Below are 12574 nucleotides of genomic sequence, written 5' to 3' on the forward strand. Positions count from 1 at the left end.
GATTTCCAAAAGTTACTAAATAAATCTACCTGTTTCTTGCCATGTGTAATCCTCTCGGGGCCTTTCCCACACAAGGGAAAATAGACGAAAAACGAAATACTTTGCCGGCATCGACTTCAATATCATCAATATACTGATGGGTTTTCCCAAATGATGTATTACCCGAGATTACTGGTAGCTATTTTTGTCTCATCAATTTTGCGAGATAAGTTTCCATGGTGGCTAGTTGGTTTTCTTTGTCCAATTTGGTTTAAAAAAATTTTCTTTGTCCAATTTGGCTCCTTTGGCTTGACTTTGAGAAATCTTGATTTTTAATCACCTAATTGCAACATCTGGCGCCCATTGCGTCGAACTGTTTATTTTCGCTTGTCAACACTTACTCTCCACAGACATTGCTGATACATTTAAAACCGATCTCTGTAGTTACTTATTTACTTGTGGCTTTAATTTTATATTGTTGTTTATTTATTAAACTCACCTGATTAATTTAGTTTCCAACATTTTAAGTAGTTTCGATTTTAGGGCGTTTGACCGTTTAATATGATCATCCGTGGAATACTTATTAGGTTAATCGTTATAGCTTTTATTTTTTCTTTCTTTGAAGAATATATTTACTATAGGATAGTACAAGGATCGTTGAATAGGTATATTTAAATGCCCGGATTACTATTTACTGTTAAATTAGATACATTGTATTAAACTGGAGATGGCATGATATAATGTCGCCCGGGACTTAAACAATTTATACTTGGCAAAAAATTATGGCTGTGTAGCTAACAGTTTTTATCGAGTATATTTTGTATGAGATAGGCCGGAAAGTTGTATGGAAATTTTATATCTCATTTGGCTACGCTAGCTCCATGAGCAGATTTCTTCGACTTTCAATCCAACTAACTAAAAACTAGTAGTTAAAAACATTTTTTACTTATTTAGTTAAGCTTTTTTTCACAAAAATACAAATCGTAAAAGAACAATAGCAGATTTAGGTACCTAGTGCTGATCAAGAAGCTTTTTTAACGGATCGTCAAAGTACAAATTAATAAAATATCGAGAGAGATTTCTATGGGAAACTAGTGTTAAAATATCTACTTGGTGTATGTCCGCAGTGTATGTCATTCATCCATAATATATATGTGCTACATGCGATTCTAATCTGTATATTTTATTTCGGGACGGCCGCGGAGTCATTTATCACGAAGGGTTCAGTCGTGCCGTGCCTCGTAGGTCTACCCCCACCCCACCCCTAATGACATGTCTGTCGTTAATTGACGGGTAGGATTTTTAAGGTATTTTAGGAATTTAATTCGCTTGTACCTTTGTTAATTTAAATTTCTACGAATAAAAGTTAATACTAGACGTCTGTTATGTCAGATGTCGTTAGGCGACTTGAATAGGATAAAAATATGATATCTTGTCCTAGGGTAAATAAAATTACCCGTGGGCTGTTCAATTGAACGGAACCACGAGCAATTATTATAGTTTCATATTTATATCTAAGTATATTTAAGTTTAAATTATACGTAATACTTAGCTGGTCGAATGTTTATGACATAAGTTTCAAAACAGTCCATGTAGATATTATTTGCATGAAACCAACAACAATATAACTTCATAGCTTTGCCCGGAAATCCGGTCCTGGGAGAATTTTGTATAATGGCCTTAATCACTATATGCGGATGTTAGCTTTGTGATTCAACATGACCACACATATTTCGTCGAATATACAGGGAGCAGCATGCATATCATACATACTTAATATATTGGTTGTTAGAAATTACCTTTGTTAATTTAAATTAATTTGACAACTTTACAAATACTAATTCATTGCAAATTGACTGATTTGCCATCAATTGTGGACTATGTGAGATGACTTCACTATACATGTACATGTTACTGCGGCCAAAAAGTATCAATCATAGAACTCCGCCATATTTTAAATCCATAATTCATATAAGTACTACAGATATTTGTCGATAGTTTGTCTTTCTGTCTGTATCGATTTCACTAAACAGCTGGAATTGTTATATAAAAATACAATATAATATATAGTTTAAAGTTAGAGGTTCTAAAATTTTCACGGTGGTTATGAATGTTGTTATGGTGTTATTGTTAGTACCTAAGTAATCTACCTAAATCACGAAAATTTACATTTCTAGTCATGAAATTCTGATTAGATTTTAGTCCATTGAAGTTTCTATTACCTATATATTACGACAAACAAGGGATAAGAGAATGGAGCACAGGGCTACGATCGGAGAAACGTGCCTGTTACAGCTTGGCCACGTGACGGGGCCCTCAATCCCTATCTTGTTTCTTACACAAACATTCCTATAATTTTATAATTATTTGAAATATAATTCAAGACTCCTACATACGAGTAGGAGGATGATGAGAGAGAAAATAACGAGTCAACAATTATCTTTTAAAATATCTAAAACTTTTTAAATATCTTTGTATGTATTTAAAAAGTTTATATAGCATTGGCAGTATCATAAAAATGATTGAAACGCTTCATCAACCCTTCAGACCAATAGCATCCCCATTGCTCCGTTGCGCTACGTCGCACTGCGTACCATCACTGGATCAACGCAGTATCGTAAGGCATAACTCCATTACGTCGATGTACCTTCGTCAATGTCAAGCTCTGCGTCGACGCCACGGAGTAATGTGGCCGCGCTAGTATTAGAAAACTGTAAATATGTATAATAAAAAATGTAGTCGGATTATAATATGGATAAGGATTTTGAAACTCACGGAAATGAAATCGCGGGCAGCAGCTAAATTAACATAAAAGAACAAGCCTCCAATCCATCAATCAGAAGATAATCAGATAATTTCGTCATTGATAATAATACCGGAAAAAATAGTGATGTACTTGTCAGTTTTATCAAATCACAGATATATAGTATTTTGATTTAAACCGATTGTGATACCGAAAGATAAACGTGAGTATTGATTTTATAATGTAAGATATGGTGTAATTAGTTTGATAAAACACCAGCTGCGCAACTAGTTGTTTTCTTGAATAAATGGTGAACGTTCATAGTCATTGTGGTAACTCAAACCAGCTCTTTTACAAAATCATTTTAAAAGAAGCATTTTTTTTTTCAAAGACTTTTTACGGTATCTACATCAGGTGCGCCGCATACCTGTTTGATTGCTCAGTAGAATGAAAAAAAAAACTTTATATTTGTATTTTCAAAGTCGCAACAGTAGTAGAATTATTGTTATTAAAAGGTGACTTTGAAATCATCAGACAGTATACAGGATAACCTCTGTATATTTTAATAAATTCAATTGAAATATCACAAATTTTAATCAAATTTAACGTCTATTAATTACGATGGCTGAATTTATTAATACGTTAAATAAACACGACAGTATTGTTAATTTTGTTACTAATGCATGATTTAATAAGTATCTACATGAATAATAAAATATTTTTTTTGACAATTTTTTTTTAGTCCAGAAATTACAGTAAAAAAATATTCCATTATACCATTGGAAGTTAGGAAGGTACTAACTGCCTAACTTTATATGTTAAATACTTTCTCGTTTGCGAAGGTTTAGATAGGAATTCTAATATGTCAAAGTTTTTATCTAAATATTTCATCAATCATCTAATCCTGTTCAGCCGTCAAAGCGGCGGCAAATATCAATCTTTTTGATTTATAATAGAAGTGGATATTGGCCATGGCCAGGCCAGTTCTCGATGTTTATGTTAAAGGCAATCGTTAGTCGATGTCGGTGATTGATAAGTTGTTTACATGTATATAACTGTGGATATTTATCTGTCAATACCAGATTCTTTAACGACCTAGATTGATGTCACTTTTACCTACGTAAAGAAATAAACTATCGTTAAAAACTTTCTAGGCGTTAATTATTATAGAAGCTACTAAAAGTTGCTCAACACGTGATGTAAGACAAGGACTATACCTACTCACTAGACAAAAACATGACACATACACTAATAAAACAGTTTAACCTAAGTATAAAAAATTACGTTTTATTTAATGATGACCTATCTATTTTATTTCTTTCAATATGTTTGTGAACCCTATAGTTTCTTTTAAGAATCGGATATACGTCAGACGTTAGTTTTCAATAGGACGATAAGAAATGGATAAAGTTCAATCTGCTAAAAGCATTACTGGGACCATTCGTCTACTTACGTTCGTCGGATACAGGTGGAGTTTTGTTTTACAAATGGTGTAATTTCCTCCACGGATGTTCCACGACACGCGAACGCAGCTTCAATCATTTCTGGGAAACTGTGTCAATTCCTGTGACAGAACTACTATCAGAGGAAGCAATTATCTCGAACGTAAGACCGCGAACGTTCTGACATATTAAACGACGTAATATCGCATCTCTGCTTAGATTTCTATTGAATATTGACATTGCTGTCCTCAATCTTCATATGAAGAGATATCTTGTTTATAATCGAAATATACCTACGTTCTTATTTATGAATGATGTGTTGTTTGAGTTGGTTGTAAATTGACGAATTATTAGAATTGTCTGCTTTACCTTGGAGATGGCGCAAAATATCTGTTCTTTCCAAAATCCCCTGCCACTACTCGTACTCTCATTTCTCTCATTTAATTCATATTCTCTTATCTAAAGCTTAGTTTTTCTTCCGCGAAAGTGGTAATAAATTTTAGTACTACATTTAAATACTAAATAAAACCGGGAATAATGTTGTCAGAAGTTGATACTTACGATTGTACTGCTGTACATTATAAAGAAAACACGAAGTTTCTTTAAAAACGTACCGCACGTTTTAAAAGAAACTTACTTGGAGAGGCATTGCTGCTTTTATATAACTTCTCTATTTTCAAGATCCTCTCCATTACTAGAGGTTGTCCTTCAGCTTCGCAAACTTCTTTGTCCATCGCCAAGCGAAACAGATCTTCAACTCCGTTGATTCTTGTATACTCTCTTATGTTTTTCATAATCATTTACGTCTGATAATCTTTTTGCTTTCTATTTTTCCTTGCATAGCTGTTGAGGCAGCTGATATCTGTCAGTTAATATAACTAATGACCTCTAATCGAATCCATCTCAATAGATATATATCTCAATATAATAAAGTACTAGGTATAGGTTCTCGATCGTAATTTAGTCGCATGACTTAATTACACTATCATTAATTGATAAAAGATGGTGCAAAGTTCATCGGTCAATGCCTGGCTCAAGTGCACACAGATAAGGCTATTATCAATACAACTCAGATTTTATGCAGCTTCGATGTTTGTTATTATTTCTTCTTAGTCCACATAATTTATATCCATAAGCTTTCATGTCATGGACATTCATTATTTTGTTATCTAGTTCTATGTTTTAGCAATTGTATTTGCTTTCAGGAAAGGAATACGTAACAAACATTTTTGAATACCTACACTTCAAAAATACCATTTTTATGTGCTTAAAGTATGCCTCATCAATCAATCATCACGTAAAATAGTGTAAGCTATCTGAAATACTTTTTCTGAAGCCGTCTCAAAGTTTTCTAACTTGTGACGTTTTCCGGGATCTGTGCAACAAAGAAAGTCACCTTATTTTGAGCCCCCGGGCTTCTGTAGCCGCCATGTTTTCTCAGGACTTATTGGACCCTTTACAGACTATTTTCAGGGAAATTCTAAATGAGAAGTCTCAAATGTATTAAATGTTAGTAAATGTTTATGTATTGAAATATTTTTATGTTACAAGTAGCTTCAATGTTACGATGATATTTACGTGGTAGACATCTATAGATCTTAGGTATTACCAACATGATACCTTATTTTAGAAAACAATAAATATATGTCTAGTCTTTTAGATGATGTAGTATTTTTTATTTGCATCATAAATAAGCAGTTCAAGGAGTGCTCTATACGACCGCTTAGCAGTCTTTATCTCCAGCACTAAAAGCAAGCGGAGAATGATAAAATGCCTGGATATAAGCTTCCGGGTCAGGTTACTTCCTACGATTGTACTTGAGTGGGTTGCACCGTCAACTTTGACGTTAACTTTAACCCACGCAGTTAAACACATTGTATGCCTTTTAGTGTAAACGACAGCGGCACCCAGGTTAAAGTCAACGTCACTGTTGACGATGCAACTCACCCTTATTTAACGAATTTAATTTAATGAGCATATTTTCTAAGCGTTATTGAACAGAGTTAAATTAAATAAGTGTAATTTATATTTCTGTAAATGTCAGGATTGTGTCTCTCAGGATTCCAATTGATAAAGTAGACTGAAAGATTCGAATGATCATTGTGTTGGCCTACTGCTCTATTGAGACATTTCACTTTCACGAAAACGAAAATAGAAGGGTATTTTTGTATTTGTTATGATTAATATTTGAAATATTACGGGACCTTACAAAGCTTATTTTGCAAATAAAGTGGTTAAAATTAGATGCGTCATATTGTAGATAACTTTGTACGATTGATGAAATATTTTATAGATGCTTAGTTTAATTTCCAACACATTACAAACAGTTACAATCACATTACAATCTATTTTTAACCCCGACGCAAAAAGAGGGGTGTTATAAGTTCAATGTGTCTATCTGTGGCATCGTAGCTCCCAAACGGATGAACCGATATTCGTTTAGTTTTTTTTTTGATTCATAGAAAATTTTATGCCGAGTATTCTTAGCCATGTTTCATGACAATCGGTTCAGCCGTTCAAAAGTTGTAGGGAAATGAATATTGAAAGTCGGGGTTTTTTTTAATTTGTCTAACAAATAATTATATTGTAAATGATGAAGAGATGTGGGAAAGTAAAAATAATTCTTAATATAATATAAATAATCAAAAGCGTGCGGCTTGATGTAGCAAAGATATAAATGTTCCGTTTTATAAGAAGACTAAATCCGGGTAGGTGTGAAATGACACCAATTGGCCCGTGTAAAAGTAACCTAGACGGTGGCTACCGGCTCGGTTGATGAAGAGATCACTGAAGCAGCAGACTGGATTCACTTGGCACGGTCAGATGAGTTGCTGTGTTATGATAGATTTATTTATAGTGTGATATTCCACTTATAGTGATTTAGTAAATGTTAAATTAGTAGTCTTAGCTTTCGTTTTCAACTATTTGCACTGAGTTCAGGCTGGTTAAAATAATTCTTATGGAATGATCAAAAACAGCTTTGTCAATAGCCAGCACTTAGTAAAATCAAAATAATAAGCATATCTAAAAAAAAGTTTGTGCCTTTGACAGATTATTACAATTTGACGCAAAAAGTGCCATTGAAGATCATGTTTCTTAAGACATACATACTTATTTTGACTTTATTACTTGACGTAGGTATAACTACTACTATCAGCTTTGTGTAGATTCGTCCTTCAGAGAGCGTCCTTTTAAATGTACAATATTAGTAGAAATTGTATAACCAAAGTCCCTGTTGTAAGTTAAATCTCAAACAAAGAGGCGCAAGACGACCCCAAAGTCATTTAAACACGTAACAGATAACTCTACTCTACTATGAATGAAACGATCTTATGTTGAACATACCGTGTCGTTTTCCAAACGGTTTTGTTTGTAAAAATATATAAACGAATCAAGGTTTATAAATTGATTCAAACTTTATTTACTAAAATGGTAGAAAGGGACAAATTCTTTACCGTTAGGAAAAACTGCTAATTAGGTACAAGTTCCTAACAATTTTGAAAAAATGATATTTATGCACATTTACAGAAAATAGATCTTGCTTATGTACGATGTGACCGTGCGGAGACGAAAAAGAAGGAAATCTGAGAAACTGCTCAGTTGAGATAGATCTTGCTATTACGTGTGTAGGGTGTAGACTCATATCAATCAATATCTATAATATATACGAGTACGAGAGTTTTATAATTGGCAGCAATTGATGATAAAACATGGATGAAAATGCAAAGTACAATGTTAGTAGATTATTATTATTATTATTGACTTGAAATGGTAATAGACTAATTGCTGATTAGATTAGAAAATCAAAATTGACGCTCGAGCTGGATCGTGGATCGCACGAGTGTAATGAAGATAAGCCACCGTACTATAATAAACCATTTTACACTTCGATACTGGCGGCTGGCCAGCAAAATGACAGTTTATTTACGCTTGCCATCGCCATGTAAATTATCTTTAAAGTTATATTAATGACACTGCAATTTGTGGTGAGTATGGTTTAACTACTGCATTAAAATTTCCACATGTTATTGAAAACAAAGAAAATGGTGACGGGCGGGCCAATATACAGAACATAAATTAAAATTTGATTACAAATCACCAGTGTGGCAATACTCAGGACAGCCATTGTAATAACCCTGCCATTCATAAATGGTCATAAACAAATATTTTCTAGATAATATATTTTTATCAACAATGGATAATTCCGAATATCGCGCAATCAACCCAACAGTGTTTGTTTTTATTTTACGATCGTTTTATCACATCTGATTTTAAATTATAAGATAGAGTAAGCTCGTGTAAATACTCTGCAATAAAGGATGGTAACATGTGTTAAGTAGAAATAGGCAAAATTAGTCATCAAAAGTCTTGCGTGGTTTATCAACTATATTGATAAACCACGCAACACTTTTGATGAACTGGATGGTGTAACATATGGATACATTTCAAAGATGTAGATATCAATTAGAGTCTGGTCTGGGTTTAGTTTTTTTTGGGTAACTTTACGATAAAGCAAACCGAGAAAATATTGAGCCTGTTCAGATTTCTTATATATATAGTATAATTTATTTCGGATACAACCGAGAAAAATATTGAGCCTGTTAAGATAATTACTACTCTTAAAACATTTAAAATTCACCAATATTTTGGTTTGAACACAGAATACAATAATTCTTTTATTGTATTTTTTTCCAATGTATGCATCTGATGTTGTTGATTTTAATAGCCTTTGTTTCAATGAAATCAAGTTGCTTATACAACCAAATGCTTCTACATAATAGGTAGTATTTCTAATAGCTGAGGGCCGTGACCATAATGCGATTATAACACAACGCCTTCTTGGGTAATAACAATAGAGTGATTTGTCATTGCCTTCATTTCACGAACTAGCTGTTAGATCCCAGAGAGAGTGCAAGCCTCTCATGATGTATTCTTTCACCGTAGTCAAATGGTAAAAAGTTATAAAATCATTGCTTATTTATTGTTCGCGACAAATATTCTGTTTTTGCAATGACAATCTACAGTTCCGAATCCGGTTCATTCCTCATTTTGATGATAACCACCGGGTTATTGGAGTCACGCAGATGACTGCCTGTCCAAAACATGTCAAGCTGACGTAATGACTTCAGTCACGATTAGTTTGTCGTCCGTCGATGATAATAATCGTATTATATCTAACTTGTTCCAGAAAAGTGGTACAAAACTAGGACATACTTACAAACATTTGTTAAATATTTTATATCATTTTGTAATACCAACGCAGAATTATCTTTTTAGTTCTTACTTAGTTTGTGAGCTAAACCGATAAGATATTTACACAAAGACATATTTTCGAATTCTTATAGAAGTAAAACGTAATTAACTTTATTGAATATTGTTGTTGACTGTATTTGCAGAATTTATTAATGATTTGGTTGGGAAGCGGATGGCACTGCTTGATACCATTATATCGATTGCTTGATGATTTGCAGTAGCGTAACCCTTGGAGCCCATGAACCAACAATTTGGTGGGCGCTCTCTGATCGGGCAACACAGCGTTCTAACTCGAGCTTTCTTCTCGGATTCAGTGCCAGATCACATCTTTCTTTTCTTACGCCGAAAAAGTCAAGAATAACAAATCTCGAAGGTCACGTAGATAGCGGGTTTATTTGTTGTTTTTCTTATTAAAATACTGAAATGCTGACAAGTTATATATAACAACATATATATAAGTGCACGGGGTAAGCAACTGGCGCTTCCTATATTTTTATAGTTAAAATTATTTATATTTGAAATCTCTTTAAAGGTGCATCTATTTGTGCTAACAAGGAAATTGACCTTTGTAAATCACATTTTAGGAAAATAAAACAATCTATATCCTCAAAGTAGATATGATGCAGTTCGATACGATTCAGATAGGATAAAACATGTAAGACATCCATGGTTCAACCAGATCTCAATTTTTGAAAATATAAATATAAAAGTAGAATATCGCCCGCTACATTTAACCTGTCACTCTCTGACAGATGATAAGAATATTTTCTTCTCGAAGACACCTTATCTCTTGGATTTCTTACGGATGGAATATTTCTGAGTTTACAATTGATACACATATAGATCATAATTGTGTGTGTTTTCTTAATTATTTTAGATTTTATTAACATTTAAACTTTTTAATTTTATTAACATTTTTGTATCTTCTTCAGTATCCATGAAAAAGGTTAACATTTTCTTATTGATTTTTTAACTAAGAAAGTAGCTCAGTGTCTCTTTGCCTTAATAGGTATCTGTTGTTCCTACAGAGATCCTCGAAAGGGTCGGGTTCGACTCGAAGGTTGTAAAAATGAAAAATAAAAACAAAACATAGAAATCAGAGTTATGTGATTTGAGAGATTTGTGTTAAGATAGACAAGAAAAGACAAGGCAACTGACATATCTCACGCAAATATCTTGTTTGCTTTCATCTTTTTGGGTTAGTTCCACCGTGATACACCATTGTTATCATATGATAACAATGTAAATAAGTCCCGAATTTTGTAAATACAAGAAGTAGTTTGATAGTTTGCTAATCAAATAAAACGATAACGTATCCATACAAACTCATGTTGACTTTGGTGCAGACGCAACGTGTCAAACTAAAGACTACTAAGTAAATCTTTTATTTAATCACGTCTCATAAATCGTGGTCACCTTTGACTTCATTAAAATGCATTCCGAAAAAGGTTAAAGTTGAAGGTGTTTAGCTACAATAAGGTATGCTTTTATCAATAAAAACAATTTGAAAAATATGAAAAAAATCCAATCGAACAATAATAATTATATAACCAGCTAAGTTACGAGTATATACTTACAGCGACCGCATCGTCACATCTCATTGCCATGACGTAAACCAGCCCATTAATGAATTTACCATGACGAGGGAGACTGTTGAACAGAGGACTTTGTAGCTTAGATTACTGTATGCTGAAAGTGGATTGTATTTCACAGTAGTAGAGTAGGTGGGTAGTATATATTTAAGTATACCTATATATTTATTTGTTTTAGGAAATAAATAAAACATATTATGTAACTAAAATTGTTTGAAACGTCACATGAGTATAGAGGACAGCCTCTTCAACTTTTGATTTTTATTTAACTAACTTTTGCCCGCGGCTTCGCTCGCGTTTATTTCGTGCTCATAAATTATTTTTGTCGTAGGTTTCTATTAGTCCCTTAAAGACTCCCCTAGAATTATTGTTCTGTATCTCCTATATACAGACATAATCCACTTACAGGTTTATTATATTTATAGATATAGATGAACGAAGAAAAGGGTACAATGGGTATTATAGTAAAATAGTAAGATTTACTGTTTACTCTACCACTGTGCTGACTAAGACGAGAATAGACTAAGCGTACTATGCAAGCGTATACATTACACACGGAGCAGAAAGATATCTCAGATGATGTTGAATGTGGTCACATTCACGAAACTGTCGTTTTTATTCATCCATACAAATATTACAAATGCGAAAGTCTATCTGTCCCGCTTTCACGGCTGAATCGCTAGACCGAGTTTGATGAAATTAGCTGGTAGTTAAATACCTTAGTTCAAACATAGGCTATTTTTTTCAAAAATCAACCCCCAAAATGGGGATGTAATGAGGGGTGATAGTTTGTATGAAAATTATGTTGACAAAGAGGCCTTGTTTGGCTATCACGCAAAAATGTTGGTCCTAGAAATTAGGAATCTGTCATGGGTAAACACATTAATCACAAATTAAATAACTATGCTGTCAGAAGTAACTTTTACGCTGACAAAGTCGCGGTAAAAACAGCTAGTATAATGTACGCTAACGCCAATGTTTTCAAAAATGTTTTTACCCAAGCAAAGCCGGGATGGGCCGCTAGTTGACAATAAAGCATTTTATACTCGCGTGTGTTGCATGAAGGGTTTGGTTCCTGAAAATTTGTGATTTACGCCAGAGGGCGCTTTGGCCGGCACTCCCTTTTTGCATGTTGCGGGCACACTTTGCACAGTCATTGCCGTCGGTTTGACGTTGGTAAATATGTCTTCAATGGCGCACAAAGCTTTATTTGACGAATATCTGATTACTCCTTGGAGAATAAACTTTGCTTATAACATGAGGGACGTGAGCGGAATAACAAGTTGTATTCGCAAAATAAAAAGGTTAATTCATATTTCTAGTTATTCAATGTGTCTTTCAATTTATTCAACAAAGAAATGTACTCGTAAAGTCTACCTAAAATCATTTCAGTGCTAGTAGTATTTATTCTCAAATTAGTAGCTTCGGTATAATGATCATGATCATAGAATTATTATTTTTGACAAATCACACAGATTGAGCTAGCCCCAAAGTAAGTTCGAGACTTGTATTATGGGATACTAACTCAACGATACTATATTTTATAATAAATACATATATAGATA

At 33.4% G+C, this 12574-nt stretch overlaps 1 protein-coding gene across 4 annotated transcripts in view; it reads right to left on the reverse strand.

Annotated features, from left to right (window-relative positions):
* Positions 1–12574, reverse strand: part of Mct1 (Monocarboxylate transporter 1) — a 31564-nt gene that overhangs the window by 5901 nt on the left and 13089 nt on the right. The window contains exon 1 of one of the 4 annotated variants that reach the window (XM_053748329.1): positions 30–172. The exons of the other annotated variants lie outside the window; for them this stretch is intronic. Coding sequence (XP_053604304.1) covers positions 30–126 — 97 coding nt within the window. The 5' untranslated portion in view covers positions 127–172. Of the gene's footprint in view, positions 1–29; positions 173–12574 lie in introns of those variants that run through there. 4 annotated transcript variants of the gene reach the window in all.

The sequence above is a fragment of the Plodia interpunctella genome, chromosome 1, assembly GCF_027563975.2.
Source record: "Plodia interpunctella isolate USDA-ARS_2022_Savannah chromosome 1, ilPloInte3.2, whole genome shotgun sequence".
NCBI classification, from domain to species: domain Eukaryota; kingdom Metazoa; phylum Arthropoda; class Insecta; order Lepidoptera; family Pyralidae; genus Plodia; species Plodia interpunctella.